The 17,764-nt window shown below is 43.1% G+C and overlaps 1 protein-coding gene and 1 pseudogene across 1 annotated transcript; one reads left to right on the forward strand and one right to left on the reverse strand.

Annotated features, from left to right (window-relative positions):
- Positions 1-9,554: 9,554 nt before the first annotated feature.
- Positions 9,555-13,594, reverse strand: LOC127753215 (uncharacterized; annotated as a pseudogene).
- A 1,136-nt stretch (positions 13,595-14,730) lies between these two features.
- LOC127786096 (uncharacterized) lies at positions 14,731-17,279 on the forward strand. The gene is made up of 3 exons (XM_052313418.1): positions 14,731-15,153; positions 17,040-17,091; positions 17,173-17,279. Exons 1-3 carry the CDS (start codon positions 14,731-14,733, stop codon positions 17,277-17,279), a joined length of 582 nt encoding a protein of 193 aa, XP_052169378.1.
- Positions 17,280-17,764: the final 485 nt, after the last annotated feature.

The raw sequence follows: 17,764 nt of genomic DNA on the forward strand, positions 1-17,764 counted from the left end.
CAAAGTTGGATGACATGCATGATGGATCCCAAATTAAGCATGCCATGTAGCTGCTCATCTGTGATAGAGGTACAATGTACAGCGTGAGACTAGATGCCTTGAAGCTTCATCAAATATTTTCTATGTTGATATTCCATCCATTTAGCAGCCCAATCAATATTCATTGTCCCCAAAGTAACCAACCAATCCATACCCAAAATGTCATCATAAGCTCCTAAGGGCAAATGTTTGAAATCGGTTTTAAATCCTTGGCCTTGAACCCACCAGTCACAATGAGGAATAAACTGAGAACATAGTAGTAGTCCCCCATCAGCAATCTTAACTGATTATACCTTGGATAAGGATTGAACTCCCAAAAAATCTATGTGCCAAACTGCTGTCAATAAATGAATGAGAACTCCTAGAATTCACCGGCATAAGAACTTCAGTGCCCTGAACCCAACCTCTCAACCTAAAAGAAGTAGCTGATTCGGTCCCACTAATAGCTTGTTGAGATATAGCCATCAAATTTCCCTCATCCAGTTCTTCCAACTCTGCTTCCACAAAATCAACATCTGGGTGTAGTATATCCAAGAGTTCCTGGACCACATGCAATTGCACTGAAGTAGCAAACTTATTATCTCTACCCCAACCACAAGTAACACAATCCTTTTGCTCTTCTATAAGCTTTCAGGGCAGACAATCTGTCATCTCTTGATTTAGAAAAGTCAAGCCCTCTTATCATCCAACACAGGAGAATGAATACCTTTAACCACAGGACTTACTGGAGAGAAGACTTATAGTAGTGTTGTCTGAGAACTATAGGAGTATCAGATTTCCTATGATTGATTGGTTTAGATCCTTCCAAGATTTCCTCCCGCAAGAGCAAGCTGCATCTAGGTCCTGAGGTTTCTGTAATAGAACTATTGACCTGGTCACAAAGTAATTAAGAGGAAGGGAACCATTATAAGCCAGCAATTGGTGCATAATACTATCAAACTTTTCAACATATTCTGACATACTAGAGTCCTGCAAAATGTGAATCCACTGTCGAATCAAAGTTTCTTATTTGTCCTTAGTGAATCTCAGGCACACCTGATCAGCAAATTCCTACCAGCTAACACCCACAAATTTGGACCCCATAAACTGACGCCAGAATGCTACATTCCCAAAAAAATTTAACCCAGCAACTCTGACCCAATTCTTAGGATGAACCCCATACACCTCAAAATATTCTTCAAAGTTGTTTTTCCACAACTGAGGACTGTTGCCATCAAATTGTGAACAAGTCATGGATGGTACACTACCTCCTAACCCCAAAATCATAGCAGAATCGACTGCATCTACAGGTGTGTTGTCACATCCTGATTTTCGTTTTAGGATTTATAAATTATTTAATAAATTATATTTAGAATTTATATTAAATATTCATTAATTTACAAGTGAAGTTAAATGTGGGAAATAAAATTTCCTAAATATAAAGCATGGATGGATTTAATTTTTATTAAATTCTCCATGGTTAATTATACTCTCTGGAATTTTCTCGGATTTTTCGGAGCTCAATTCCTAATTTTAATCATACAAAGAACATTTCAGTAATTACCCACATATTAAATTAATCATTAAATGGTATGATTATATACTTGTTAAGTACTTTGAGTGTCCAAGTATTTTCAGGATTTTTCTTGAAATTATTTGAGCATTGGAAGTATTTTTAACAATTCAAAGGTCATTTTAGTGATTAATTTAATTGGAAAAGTAATTAAAATCCTTTCCTTAGCTTTGGGCTTAATCTGGCCCACCTCTCTCTCCCTTAGCCCGATCCAGCGCCTCCCCTCTTCTCTGCGCAAGTCTAATTTGTTACCCTCCTTCAATCGGGCCGAGGAAATGAAGCCCGGCAGGAAGTCTGTTTTGCATCCCTCTGCTATAGTGTCGCCCCTAACCTCCAGCCGGTCGATCTCCTCCCTGCCGTGCCCGTGTACAGCGCCGCTTCCTCCACCAAATCCGCCGCATCCCGTGCTCCGTTTGCAAAATTAGTTGAGGGGAAATATTCCTCTTATCCTCCTCTATCTTTTCCCCCAAGAATCGGACTTTATCCCGAAGAAATCAACGCGGAATCGAATTCGTTTTCGAGTTTATCTCTCCAACTAACCCTCGGATTTTCCGGCTTCGATTCCTCTCGGTTGGAGTCCGATCTCTTCAATCCAAGCCTATAAATAGCATCCCCTAGTCGTCCTCTTTCGTTTGCCCCATCTCCCGAGCTCTCTCGTGCCCCGTAGTGCCACCGCCACGCCACCCAAACCGCCGCCGTCGCCGGCCGGCGAACAGCCGCCTCGCGCCGTCGTTTTAGCCGCCGCCGCCGCCTCCTCACGTCGCCGTCGGGTGCGCGTGGAAGAGGGGAAGCTCGGCTGCCCCTTCGCCGTCGCCACCGGTCACCGGAGAGCCGCCGCCGCCGCACAAGCTCGTCGCCGGTCGTCATCCGTCGTCGTTCGTCGCATTGGTTAGTACCCTCCAAAAGTCCGGCCGAGTCTTCTAGCGCCGGCGAGGTCGTCGCTGATGTCGAGTCGACATTGATGATGTCAGCGATGACGTCATTAATCCCTTTTTCTTAGTTTTCTCTATTAGATGAAAATCGATTAAACTTCGGAAATTCATAACTAAATCATCGTAACTCGGATTCGAGTGGTTCAAGTTGCTAAATTCATCTAAAATCAAGATCTACATGTTAAAAATATCAACATGTACTGTTTTTGCTTGTTTTTGTACTGTTTTGTTGATTTTGTTCTTTTGTTTTAGTTTCCGACGTTCCGAAGGAGGGCGTTTTCGTTGAGGAAGGTTCGGAAGTGTTTGCGGAAGCTCAAGGCAAGTCACACAGATCCCAAACAACCCTTTGAGCATGTTGAACCCGTTTAAAGCTATTGTTTGGTTTCAAGTTATGCATTATTTTCGAATGTCATCGGGTGGTGAGCCTTTCCCAATTAATTAATGGCCGAAGATGACTTTATTTTCCTATGGGTTATAATTTGATTAGCTAGAACCTTATATATTGGTTTGGGTTCAGCTAAATGCTATATATATATATAATTGCTTAGCCATGCTGCACATGATTGGGATAACTAATGTTACACTATCACTTATGGTTATATTTAATGGTAGCTCACGATGGTCAATCGTGATTGGTTAATTAATTATTGCCAATTAAAATTTGTCAATGGTGGGTTGTGAGCACATGGTTGTGAAGGTCGTGCTCATTACAATTAAGGACCGGTTCGCGAACTACTGTTGTGAGACATTAACCGTGCCAACCACAAGCCAGCATGGGCAACGGCTTTACCTTTTGTATAGCATGATTCATTGTGGGGCACCAGACTGAGAAGCGGCGAGAAGTCCGTGGGGGTCGCTGGGGAGTCCATGCCTCTGGTTATATTTATAGAGGGGGTGATTATGATCCAGGAATGGTGCACTGTGGTGAGTTGTGTTGTGCAGGGGGTATTGTCACAGCCTCTATTCAGGTACTTTCCAGTATCGCGACGCATGGTAGACATGATGTTGAGGCTGTGTCTTGTGGGTACAGTGGTACACCTCTGGCCAGAGTAAAACTATTCGAATAGCCGTGCCCGCGGTTATGGGCGAGTTGAGCAATGTTTTTCGTGATTAGTCTCACACCTCTCACAATAATTATTGATGCTATAACTGGTAATAATTTGGGTAGCTCCTGGTTTGGAGTTAGGTCTGTACAGCCGGGTATGGTTGTTCAGGATGATTGGGCCTGTGCAGCATGGGTGTGCTGTTCAGTGTTGATTAAAATTTCTGATTAATTACTCTACTGTTTTACTTCTCTTAAATCTTTGCTAAATGCTGCTTTTGCAAATGAGCCTATATTATGCCATCCTTTGGTATCCTTGTGCACTTGAATATTTGCTGTGTGGCTTGTTGAGTATGTCATATGCTCATTCTTGCAATAATCATCAAACCTCAGTTGAAGAAAAAGGATCCAGAAGGAGAAGACGTTTGGCTTATACCCCAGTTGAGCTGCTTGTAGGAGTGGAGCTGAAGCCATCGCTAGACCGTTATTCCGCTGCTGTTTTAATTTTTATGATGGATTTGTATATTAAATTGTCAATTTGTGTACCTCGGCTGATTCCTGGACGAGGATATTTATGCACAAATTAGTTCGGAAATTACTAGTGAATTTCCAGGCGTGACATGTGTGATCCAATTCAGGAGAAGGTATGGTGGGAAATAGCACCTGTAGGAGACGTAGGAGCAGAAAATGGCTCACGGGAAGCCTGCTGAACCACAATCTGCAGCTTCTCGACCTTGTCTTGCAATTCCACCACCGAACCTTGGAGTTCATCCACGCGTTTCTCCACGACTGTAAAATGAGATTCCACCACCACCTTGAGAGCCACGAACTCAATTCGGCTCTTCTCCTCCGACTGCTCCCTGCGCTTCTCGCTCTCTTCCCACTTGCGATCGGAATCCTCCATCTTCTTCAAGAGTAGATCTAGCTTGCCATCTTGATCGATGACTTTGGCCGCCATCTTGGTCACGTACCTTGGCTTGTCATACTCCACCATGATGAAACCTGGCGTTCGATCTCGCTTACCCAGTTGAGGGAGCCAAAGCTTTTGTGGGATCAGATCGTCGAAGCAATCAATTCCCACCTCTCCTAGGAATTACAACAAAATGAGGGGAAATTTTTTTCAGCGAGACTCTGATACCAAATTGTTAGCAACCCAACACCCAATCACTCAAGAACATGCAAGAACAATAGATAGTTCACCGAATCCGATAGGAGTACCGCCGCCGCCTTCGCTACTGTTCTTTTCTTTCTTGTTCGATTGGAAAGGAAATAGAGTAGTTATAGTATTACATTCCACTCTCTCTCTCTCTCTCTCTCGCTCACATTACTCCTTGTGGGTCGGGAAGGTGCTCATTTGGCCCATTCCAGCCCATACACTTTAGGATTACATTTACGAATACGACCTATCTTTTCTGTAGAAGTCTGATGCTCCCACTCCAGCTTGTCGCTCCCCTATATATCATCAGGCAAGGGTAGGTTCCTGACAAAGAAGCTTTTGAGGAGGTTAAACAACATTTGTTGAAAGCTCCTGTACTGGCCTTGCCAAACTTTTCAAGACTTTTGTAGCTGAAACTGATGCACGTGACAAGAGGATTGGGGTTGCCTTGATGCAATCACACCATCCCATAACTTTCATCAACAAAGCTTTAGGGAAGAAAGCACAAGCATTGTCAACTAATGAGAAAGAGTGTATTGTATGGCAATCTTACTTGCTGTGGAAAAGTGGAAATCATACTTGCACCATAATGAATTTTTAATCCAGTCTGACCACAAAAGTCTAACACATCCTAGTGAATAAATGAGCAAGTAAGACTAAATTAAAAGAGGTTTTGTGAAGTTGATGGGTCTAAATGGGTCTATAGTATCAAATCAAGTAGAAAAAAGGGTGTGATAACGTAGCAGAATATGCTCTATCAAGGAGAGGATGGATGATGAATAAATCCAAGTGTTAGCACCCCGAGATGGATGGAGAAGGTGATAGAGGCGTACCACAAGGACCTAGCAACTAAGCAACTACTGGTTGAATTGAGTCTGAATCCTGAAGGGAAGGAGGGTTTCCAGATCAATGTTAAACATCATGTTCCTAGCTATAGCTGACTATTGCATCGTATACCATATTAATTTCTAAGTTTTCGCAATCCACAACCAACAGTGGTTCAATCAATTACTTCACCCAGAAAGATGTACGTGTTACAGTACTACGGTTCCTTGCCTTGCATGCAACTATACGATGTCCACATGTTGATTCAATCCACCCGTCCACACCTTGCTGCCCTCGCATGTGCATTGCTTACCCCGATGCCCTCCATCCTCGCTCCACTAAGGGTGTGTTTGGTTTGTGATCAAGCAGGGATGGGATATGGCCATCCATTTTTTCAGGGATATGGCCATCCATTTTTTTGTTTGGTTGGATGAGTGGGATAAGCTAAATTTTTGTTTGGTTGGAAGGATAAGATGTGGATATGGTGATCCATTTTTCTGTTTGGTAGGAAGGATGAGCTCTTACACTCACCTATTGGATGAAATGGTGAGAATACCCCCTTGGTTCACACTTATTTGCATTTACACTATGTAAGAAGGAACATATGCATTGTAAGTTTCTTTTTTTCTCTGGTTGTAAATGTATTTTATCATATGTTTAATTTTTGGATAATAAAGCACATCTTAATATATTCAATGTCATGATGCAGATATAAATTTAAGTTTGATTCCTACACTGGTAGAGGACAAATATTATCCAAATCATGTCCATACATAGATGAGGGATATAGATAAATACAACATATCAAAAGACATCAAAATTGACACTCATAAACCAGATCTGAACAAATACTTCAATGAGCAAAATCATCAGCCCCCTTAATCCATCAACCCACCATATCTAAATTAATCCATTAACCATTGCAACGTTGAGTAGTAGGAGGAAAAAAAAAATCTCAGCAGGACGTCGCCCCATTCAGCCACATACATCGTCGCCGGACGGTTGCCTGCACCACCAGACCCCGCCGCCCCCGCGGCCAAACCCTGTCGCCTGCATGGCCACGCCGCCGGACGTCGCCGCCCGCGCCGCTGAACCGGTTTGCCGCCTGCGCCATAACCGAACGCCGTCGTCCGCGCGGCCGCCCGCGCCGCCGAACCCTGCCCCGCGGCCCCGCCTTGACATCCTTGGCGCCCTCTGTTACAAAATCCTCAAATCTTCATGTCCTCCTCGCGAAGCCCATCACCATCACAGCCGAGTTTACTATACACTTGAACCATTGTTTTTCAATTAAATCAACGGTTTAAGTCAACCCATATTGGCTATTTTGGTGATAAAGAATTACAGAAAAACTACATATTTGACCCATATTTATTTTCAATATATTAATATATGCATGCATCATTTTGTTCAGGCCTCCCCTAAATTAAAGAAACCCTGGAAATTTTTCTCGACAAAGCAAAATATAAGTATAATTTTGGGAGTGACTATTAGTCAGTTGCCTGAAAAAAAAATTAAATTATCAATCGATCTCTATGTATCGTCCGATCCCATCCAATATCTGATCCCGCCAGGATAAAAAAAATAGGTAAAACATCTTGAACCATGGACCGCTTATCATCGTGAACTGGTTTTCGGATCTACATTGTTCGATCGGTTCGAATCTTTTGTGTTTTTTATGCTGGTTATTGATTTGGCTGGAGTTTGTTTCGTGCTCTTTTGTTCCATTTGTATGTGCCGAGCCCTTAGCAATTTAGAAGTTATAGTGTAATATGCCTAGCCCTTAGCAGATTCAGAAGTTATAATGTAATACGAGGTCTTTTACGGTGACCTAGACACAGGATCAAATGCAAACAAGCAGTTTAATCTTATAGTGTACTACGCCTTAAACAGCCCATGGGACTAATACAAATCATACAAGCTTGACATTATACACGAAACAACCACAAGAAAAAAATAGAAATGAAACATTCCCCAAAAATCAACAACTTGTACTAAACAAAACATTAGTTCTTATTAAAAAGAGACTCACTGCAATCCCAAAGAATAATTATTTACCAACTTCATCAGACCCAGGCATAGAGCAAATAAAATATGACAATGGAGATCACAGTAAATATTTCATTAGATGCACACTTACTTCAAGGTTGGGTTCACATCCCCTGCCTTTGAGGCCAAAGGCAAAGTTTGCCGTTGCTGCCATCCAGCCCATCCATTTCCTATTCAACGGTTGCATGTTTTTTTCCTCAATTTAAGGATGATTAACAGCCAATTAATTGATAAAATCAATTATGCTGGACCAATTTAAAAGATAATTAATTGATTAATATTGCTAAAAAGAAATCTACATTTACTCACACCATGTCAAAACACCATGTCAAATCAACATTTATAGAAGATGCAAACTTTTTTCCCATGTAGCCTTTTCTAAGGATTAGCTGTCTATTACTTTTATTTTTACAAATCAACGAAATATAGTCTTGTACAATGAAATTATTTCCTTGAATGAACAGATACCAAATGGTTTCAAAATATAGTTTTTATCTTTTTTTTCTTGATATTCTTTTTGGAGAGTAAATTCTATCACTAAATAGCAGGTACTAGTTAATCACGGAAGGGGTCTAAACCATGTAATGGTTGATCGCAGAATGAAGGGTGTGGATGGCTGTAACGGCAAACTTTGCCTTTGAACTCAAAGGCAGATGATGTGAACCCCCTCTACTAACCGATACTAGACGAGAAGCCTGTAACTGCTTGCAGTTAGTACTAATTAATCCATAAATTCTCCTCGCCTAACAATTGGAGGCCCCTCAACATCTCTTCTGTAAATTAAACCATGGTAGCTGAGAAGCCTGTAACGACTGAAAATACTGATATCTCAAATACCGAATTTTGGGTATGCTATCTTGTATTTTATTGGGCCACGTGGCAACATATATTTTCAGCTAGACCCCATCCCGAAATCTGCCATGTGTTCTCATGAGGGTCTCTAGCAGTTTCCATCCAATGTGCTAGAGCCAGTGCACCTACAGGTCACATATACTACTAGAGCTTTAGAGCACTAGACAGCCAGCGTACAGGTGAAGTGTCTAGAGAAAAATGAATGAGTTAAATTACTTGGCTCCTGGAGAATAGGCAACATATCCTATGCACACAGTCCCTCACGTGTACACACGTGCACACCAACTAAAAAATATCACCAAAAAATCTAGAAAAAATCATACACATACTTTAAATTGTATTACACCTAGGGTTAAAATCTTAACGTCAAATTCATTATATTTTAGCCGTAACAAAAAAAACAAAAAATCTGACAGTTTTAAGGTTGCAATTTTGTCAGAATTTTATCTTTTTTGTTATTCTCTATGTAGAATGAATTTGAAGATGCGACTTTGCACGTAGATGTAATACTATTGAAAGTATATGTATGAATTTTCCTAGAATTTTTTGTGATAATTTTTAGTTGGTGTACACGGTGTGTACACGTGAGGGCATGTGTGCATAGGATACGCTCCCTGGAGAATATAAAGGGGCAACTCCTTTATGGCAATTTTAAGGGTGAAATTAATCCCCTTCAATCCCTTTTTCATTGGAATTAAGCAAATAAGGCCTAAAGAATTTTTACTCCATCTCAGTTTGATCAACCCCTTATCAAAAGGCGTCAAAGACCAAAGACACCAAAGCATTTATCATTCTGAAATTAATCCTAATCGATCAAGATGTTCTGTCACTTTGTGTCCAACAGAAAGCTAGTAATTCGCTTGCATAGGTTGAACAATATAAATTAATCCTAGCTGGTTGTATATATGATCATCTTTAAAAAACCTTAGGTATTGATCAAACTGGGATATAAAGAAAACCTCAAAGAGCTATATATTAGATCTGACATGTCAGTTCCACCTTTTTCCCCATTATAAATCTGATTATCCACATTGCTCACAAAAATTTCCAAAAAATCGCTTTTGTTTTATCATTGGGAATAATTTCTATGTTTGCCATTTTATGTTTCTTCCAGGTAAGACGACCTTTAATTTTGAAATGCACTAATATATATATTCTTTTGCTTTATTATAATTTTATGCGATGTAGCGTAATTTCTACTTCTCTTAATGGGCCCACGGTGCGCATGTGGACATTTGTTACCAAACTTTCATTTATCCATGTTTTAAGAAATAAACACATTGTTTATTTTTTTGGTCAAAAAATATGTATGTGTCAGAGATATGGGCCCGGGGTATGCGAAGTGAGGGGAATTTACCTTCCCATCCTGTCGCGTGACCCTACAGCCTGGCCCTACCCCCACACCCCGCGAATCGCAGGATCGGCCGGGGGGCCTCGAGGTGCCACGTCATGCCCCTCGGGCCCTCACGCCGCTTTGCCCCGAGGCCCTCGCCCAGCTGCCATCTGGCGGGGGGAGCAAGCGGGGAGGGGGCCCAGGCTGAACCACCTTTAATGCGCACAGCGCCCCAACTGCCCCTTGCCGCATTCAATGCGGTAGGGGCAGACGTGCGGCGTGCCCGACTGGCGTGCGTCGGTCAGGAATGACCGGCCTGTCGCCGGTCACGTCTGACTGGACGGACGGCCGTGCCCCCACGTCGCATCTGTCTCCGGCGGAGTAGAGGTAGATATGACCCGTTCCATCGAAGGGTCATTTGGAGCTCTCTCCACGAGAGAGCGGCCACCACAAGTCTTCACCCATTAATGAGGGAATGATAGGACTGTCCCCTGTGTCAGGCGAGAGACGGTGCTGGGCCCTACTCAAGGACGAGCTGTGGCTTAGCTTCCAGGCGAAGGCACAGGTCGAGATCCGGTCATGGTAGGGTGGGTCACCATCCGGTAAAAGAGTAGGTAGAGGCGATGCATGTGGTATCCCCTTGAGCTATAAAAGGAGGACCTCGCCCACCGAGAAAGAGGATGACTCTCAGAAAACTGAGCTCTATGAGAAAAGAAGCGAGAACGCTCTCTGGAGTTTAGGAACCTTTGTAATAAGTATTCTCCTGCACTTTAATGTGTAAAGAGCAGTGCATAGTCAAAATCTTTCACTGCCAATGTACAAAATGCATACATGACTCATGGCCAAGCAGGCCTTTATATGTTACTGCAACCTAAAAGATGATACATCAATATAAGAACTGGGCTATAAAATGACCACCTTATATAAAAACTAAATAAATTGATAATTGCATCTTTCATGTACATATACTTGCATAGCTTAACAATTCAGACATACTGTAGATTTCTCCTGCTTAGTGGAAGAACACGGATATATCATTGTAATATCTGGAAATCCAGATGCCCACCAATTCCTGACAAAGCATAAAGGTAAAAATAAATCTATTTGTTTGGATTAATTAAATTCAAGATGTGTCAAAATTGACTTAAGAGTCAATATAACAGATCATTAACACTGGTCATATGTAAATTGAGATTTGAGGTATATTTGAAATGGGATTTTTTTTTTCATAAAAAAGTATTTGTAGCTATGGTTAGGAAATACTGTAGAATCAGACTGCAAGTGGTAGAGATGAACCATGTGCTGATTTTGAACACCACCTACAACAAAAAGAAGCAATCCATGAAAATTGGTCAACTAAGATAATGTCCGCAATAGAAGGTCAAAATGACCACATAAGACATCATAATAAAGATTGGATAGGATCTATGTGTTAGTATAAAGCAAAATGAGTTAACTAAAAAGTTCGCATGTAAACCACAAAGAATGAGCTGATTAGAAGTGTACTAATTATTGCAGTAGCAACTTAAGGAGCAGCAAAAAAACCACATTTAGCTCATCAAATATTACCAAACTATTGATGATCCAATACTGAAAATGAAACTATTCCTCAGCTAATCGGTCCTGCAATGCAACGCAAGAAAAACCTAATCCAATAACTCCTAATAAATTAGATAATATGTTTTAAGTTTTACTAATGATGAATTAGATATATTGCTGGACTTTAACATATTTTCAAAAACATGGTAAATTTATCTCCTAGAGTTGGATGTAAAGATTAAAGTTAGACTTTCTATGCAATAAGATGTACTATACAGTTCATGAACTGAACAAATTTATAGAAAGCACGACCTAGGAGGACATGACCCATGAGGTCTAGAGAACTTTTGGGTTATTCATAATCTCTAGATCAAGATTCATGGTACTAAATGTGTAATCCTCTATGTGGAAACTGCAAAATAGTCCTGTCATGTTATAGTATCCAAGAACAATTTTCGTAAACTCCTCTCGAAAAAGTAAAAAACTGAATAATTGCTATTACAGCTGAATACATAACTTGTATGTTTAGAGAATAAGTTATATAGGTGACAGAATATGTGCGCCATACAAAGAGGAGAACATGGGGAGTCCATGTGAACGGTTCAACTTAGTACTGCAAGCACTCGTGTAAACAGGTAAAACTGATCTATATAGACTACCGAGCAGAGAATGAAGAAGCACATCTAGACTTTCCCGCATGACCAAGAAGAAAAAACTGAACACAACTTGCTTCACATTTGTAATTTGGGCATGCAAAAACAAATGGTTTGCTCTAACATAGAGCAAATGTTCTAGCAGCGAGAACAATTGGGTTGCAAAGACAAAAGGAAGATCTAACATGGAGCAAATTTTATAGTAGCAAGAACAATTGGTTCGCGGAGCTAATTCAGGTAAGAATTGCTCTCAAAAACGGTAGGATTTAGCTATCTAAGGTATGCTCAAATCTGACAACATGGCTGCAGAGGCAAATTAGTAAAGATAATAATTCACATTACACTCAGTAAACAATAATTGAAGAACTTGATGGGTTTTACCTTGAATCAAAGGTTTGATGTAGGCAAGCAACCTTTAATATATAGAAGCTAAACTCTTAATAATCATGCGGAGTGAAATAAGATGTAGTGAGATAATAATATAGCTTGTTATCATGAGAAGTACTCCGTCGTATACATGGGCTGCTAGCAATCCCTGGCTGCGCCAAGCTGCCATTGCATGGATGGCCAAGCAAACCAGTTTAGCAGAGCTTGTTGTGGCACTCCGTCGCAGGCTGCATTTGCACAGCCACACATGCCTCTTGGAGAACAGCACATTCGTATGGGCTGCTAAGTAGCTTGTTCTTCTCCATATCAAAACATCAAGGAGAGCATTCCAGCGAGCAAAATGTAGATGGATATATGCACTCAACTACAAACTTTAAAATTTAAGGGATCCATTTGGGGAAAACTCACCGGGGTTGGCAGAAGTTTCTTGAGTGGATTAAGACATACGTGCTAACTCCAACTATTTGATTGTAATGAATATACAAATGATTAGGACAACAATCATATGAACACGGCCATGCCTGAACTAACAAAAGCAGAAACATATATGCGCATCTTACCTGCAACTGGTAGAAATAAAATCCAAGCAACCTATGGAGTACCAGCAGATCTTTTGCCATTAGATAGGTTGCTTTGAACCACTGCTGCAAGAAAAAAAGGGGGATCGAACCAAAAAAATGAAATCCAGCAAGATGAGAGAGAAAATTAGATGGGGAAAATTACCTGTTGTAAATGCGATGAGATCTTGCCGCAGAAAAAGAACTGATGCGAGGGGGAGGGAGCGCACTGCCACAGAGAAAAAAAAAGGTGGAGGGCGCCGTGGGGGGATTCGCGTGCCTGTGCCTTGCCCCCATCCTCACCAAGATGTGACCGTCCTCACTGGCAGATGAGGATGGTGGCCGGTGGCGGCTCACGTTCCTCTTCTCCAGGCGGATGGATTTTTTATTGCAGATGCGGCGACCTGATTGGAAAGAGCGGCAGTGGCGGAAGCACTCTGTTCACGATTAGAGGAGGGCGACATTGCGGCGGCAGCACACGTGAGGGAAGAGGCGGGAAGGCGGTGGCGAGGCAGAGTTAAAAGAGGAGAAGAGGCGGCGACGGCTTGCATCCCTTCCACCGCGGAGGAGACCGGGGTCGCCATAGGTAGATGCGATTACGGCGGCGGCGGCGTGCGAGCGGAGAGGGGAGGAGGGCAAGGGCGCACGCGAGTCGCACGTGGCTGGGCGAGGCGGCTAGGGTTTGGGATCCGATGATGCTACGGGTGTGGAAGGGCCGGCAGCACGGGGCACATGGACGGTTAGATCGAGCCTATCGTGAGATCAGACGGAGGACGTTGGCGGGAACTGTCGCGTAGTTAATAGAAAGCGTGGCGTTTTTTCTGCAAAAGATCGGCTGACGTGGTGTGCTAACTTTTCACCGATCCTACGGGGTTTAGAGAGGTTAATATACTTACACACGTTTATTCTTTTCATTATTCGTTCCAAATTGTACTATAGAAGACAAATGTATTCCTTAGAAGAAATATAAGTACCCCTTACTATAGAGGGCTAATGTACTACATAGTAAATTATTATATATATGTTTTTCGAAGAAAATATAATTTTCGGGCTATCTTCTTTGACATCACATTTAAATTTACTGTCATGCGACTTAATTCATAACATGTTTATTCTTCTTATCATTCTACTCCCTCCGTTTCACAATGTAAGTCATTTTAGTATTTCTCACATTCATATTGATATTAATGAATCTAAACATATATATCTATCTAGTTTCATTAACATTAATATGAATGTGAGAAATGCTAGAATGACTTACATTATAAAACAGAGGAAGTATATAATTTTGGTTCTTTGAAACATTGACTAGAAAAGAAATTGGGTATTCATCTATAGTCTTTTTTTAGGGATATGTAGCTTTTTTTTTATTTCATTTTTTTGGCAGCTATATAATTCAAATGCGGATCATACATTGGTCTGATAAAAATTACTATAAGACATATTCTCAACAAGTTGTAAGTATATTTAACTGGATTGTTTTCACTAATATTACACATTGACAATTACTCTTTTAAGCTCGCAGCAACGCGCAGGGTATCAACTAGTTTATATTAGGAAGCAACCAACCAACCCACCACCCTATTTTTCTGGATTGAGACTATCCACTTCTGCGCCTGTTTTCCTGGATCGACCAAGAGGGAAGGTTTTTCCCTGTGTGCCATTAAGAAAGATGGTGTCTGTCCCTGTGCCACTAAAAAGTTTGAGCCTCCCTCTATGCCATCGTCAAACTTTATCGCACCCTCCACACCATTCCGTCGCTATTCTGTTTGGGTTTAACCATTTGGTAGCTCTGACATGTGGGCCGGGTAGAAAAAATGTCGCTCTTGCCCTTTCACTTTTTCTTCTCCCTCGATTCCGCCGCCGCGCAGGGCCGACCGGCGCCCGGCCGCCGCCCAGCCGGGGCACCGTGCCGCCGTCGCCTCGGCCCGGTCGTCGTCGTCCTGATCCTCGTCGTCGGTGCGCTGTTCCTCATCCTCGGCCCGACCGGCTCCTCCAGCTTCACCATGCCGCGGATCCGCACGGAGTTCAACGAACCCGTCCACGTTGCGGTGGCGGCTCCGCCTCCGCCGCCGACGCAGATGCAAGCCGGCGTCAACACGAGCGGCGAGGAGGACAGTGGCCTCCCGCCGACAACCTCCGCCTCCGCCCTGACGGCGCGCTCGTCGTGCTCCACGTTCAGCCGCCGCCGAGCATCGCCGCCGGGCTCAACCCCGGACCCATCCGCTTCGGCGGCCCGAGTAAGCAATCTCTCGCACTCGTCTTCGCGGAAATCAGGACGGACACTTGGTCCTGTGGCTGTGAGCTGTGGTTCTTGCGAATTTTTTCGGTCGAGCTGATGGCTTCCTGGATGTGCCGCGCGGCTGAGGCGAGGTCGCTGGCATCACTAGTAGCAAGCATCAATAGTCCTCGCCGCCGTCGTTGTGCTGGTCCTAGCATCACTAGTAGCAAGCATTACTAGTAGCAAGCATCAACAGTCATGAACACCAGTAGCAAGCATCAATAGTCCTCGCCGCCGTAGTTGTGTTGGTCGTCGTCGTCGTTGTCGCAGCGCTGCCGCCGCCGCTGTCGTCGCAGCGCCGCCCCCGTCTTCGTCGTCGTCGTCGTCGCAGCGTTGTTGCCGCCGTCTTCGTCGCGCAGCGATGCCGCCGCCGCCGTCGTCGCAGCAATGCCGCCGCCGCCGTCGTCGCAGCGCTGCCCCCGTTGTCATCGTCGTCGTCGCAGCGCCCGTCGCTGTCGCAGTGCCGCCGTCTTCTCCCCTCCGCTCCTTTGCTGCTGCATCTGAGGGGAGAGAGGAGAGTGTTAGGAGAGAGCATATTGGACCAAAGTGCAACTAAGTCATTTTACAACAGAATGGTACGGAGGACGCGATAAAGTTTAACTATGGCAGAGAGATGCTCGAATATTTTAGTGATACAGAGACAGGCACCATCTTTCTTAATGGCATATAGGGAAAAACCTCCCAAGGGAGAGGGCACAGGCGGCGGCGGTGGTGGCAGCATCCTCCAATGGCGGGCAACGACCAACGGGTGATATTGGTTGGAGACGGCGGCGCTCGCGGGCCGCCCCTGTCCAATGCGCCGCGCCATGGAGATCCCCACCACCGGCCGACCTTATCCTCGCCATCTCTCTCCGCTGCCTGGTTGCCAGACCTAGCCAGCCTCCCCTCAGCTCGTCAGCCCCCTGCGGCCCCACCTCGACGCCCCTCCTCTGCCGGTCGGCTTCAGGCTTGACGACGCTCCAAGATCCAGTCTCCACGAGCTCTGCCCCAGAGTGTCAGACCTTCAGCGTCGCGTCTGTACATCTGCCGGGCGCCGGCTAAGAGCGTCCATCCCAAATCATTTTTGCTGTCGTTATTTTGTTCAATTGGAATTGTTCTCATGATTTTGTTGCCAGCCTAGGTGAAATAGAGCAATGCTACACGTACTAAATTTTTCTTACTAAACTTTTACTAACAATCATCTCAACCGTTTGATTTAAGTATATGGAAGCAAAAAATCTAGATGCACTCATAGCATGACACATCAGTGTTAGTAAGAATTTAGTAAAAAAAAAGTTAGTACGTATAGCCTTTTCCGGTGAAATACATCCACGGCAGCTGTTGACAATCGATGCCGTGTCTGGATCCGCTCGTCTCCATCGGCAACGTCGCCTCTCGGTCAATCTCTACCGTTTCAGGTTTGCAGTCAACAAGCGCATAATAGGAGCGTTTAAGGTTTGCAGTTTCAGAGTGCCAACATCCCGCTTTTACTTGCTTCATGTTTGTAATAGTTTCATATTTGCAGTTTGATTCTAAACTACCCAAATCTTTTCCACTGCAATCGATGACTGATTTTCTTAGACATCTGTAGATGTCTCTTCACACCATATAATCCTTGATAAAATTGCTTGGATCTCATTACAAACGGTTCAAAGTGATTTAATCTCAGAATTTTAGGATTATGTTTTTTAAATGTGCACGTGCTCCATTATGCACATTTTGTGCTATTTTCTTTGTTTGATCAATTCACGGGTGTTGAAGCTCTGCTTGTTTCCATGTTAAAAACTAGAGTTCATCTATTTATTAAGAAATCCTAGTTTTATCAGTATTAATTTGGTCAAATTTGAGTGCATTAAATTGGAACAGATGGGAGTACATATTCAGATGCTATCAGATAACATCATTATACTTTTGGCAGGTATAAAAACAAATGAACAGTGGCCAGAATTTCGAATTTGAGCTCCAAAAAAAATATTAATGGATTTGGTGCCTGCGTCAGGTTTCAGGCTTGGATTTGTCCGGACGAGCTCTCTACGACTGATGATCGGCTGGCTCCGGCGGCATACGATGGAAGAATCTTGGCGACTAATGTCCTCTGCATTGTGATTTTTTGGACGATGAGTGTGTGTTTGTAACGGTGATGGCATGACCAATTACACGTGTACAGTAAAATATTTACTGACTATATATCAGGCCTGATGACTACTCCCTCCGTCCCACAGAAATTCGATTCCTAGGGTCGATCGTTTGTCCCACAATAAATCGATTTCTATGCCAGAGATCGAGAAACACTAATTGCATCTTTATCATTTGCCCTGTGTTGTCTTGTCCACCACCCACCAGGTGAATTAAAAAGAAATGAAATCACCGCATCATCTCCAGTGAAGGGAGGCTTTCAGGAAGTAGTTTGGCACGAATTTCACATGAACTTTGTTTTAATGAAAAGTGCTAATCGTGGTTGTACTTGATGAGGGTGTTTTGGTCCTTTGTTGCTTGGACTAAAACTGCATCAGGCATCAGGCTTCTAGGGTTCGACTTTATCTGGGATGGAGGAAGTATGTTGTAATTTTTCTACTCATGTAAGGCTGTAC

The sequence above is a fragment of the Oryza glaberrima genome, chromosome 10 (genome assembly GCF_000147395.1).
Source record: "Oryza glaberrima chromosome 10, OglaRS2, whole genome shotgun sequence".
Taxonomy (NCBI): domain Eukaryota; kingdom Viridiplantae; phylum Streptophyta; class Magnoliopsida; order Poales; family Poaceae; genus Oryza; species Oryza glaberrima.

Bases quoted from the DNA above. Each gene is read 5' to 3' on its own strand.
- LOC127786096 (XM_052313418.1), top strand. From the start codon at position 14,731: ATGTCGCTCTTGCCCTTTCACTTTTTCTTCTCCCTCGATTCCGCCGCC. The intron at 15,154-17,039 runs GTAAGCAATCTC...AAATTGGAACAG, and splicing joins CATCCGCTTCGGCGGCCCGA to ATGGGAGTACATATTCAGAT. The intron at 17,092-17,172 runs GTATAAAAACAA...TGCCTGCGTCAG, and splicing joins CATCATTATACTTTTGGCAG to GTTTCAGGCTTGGATTTGTC.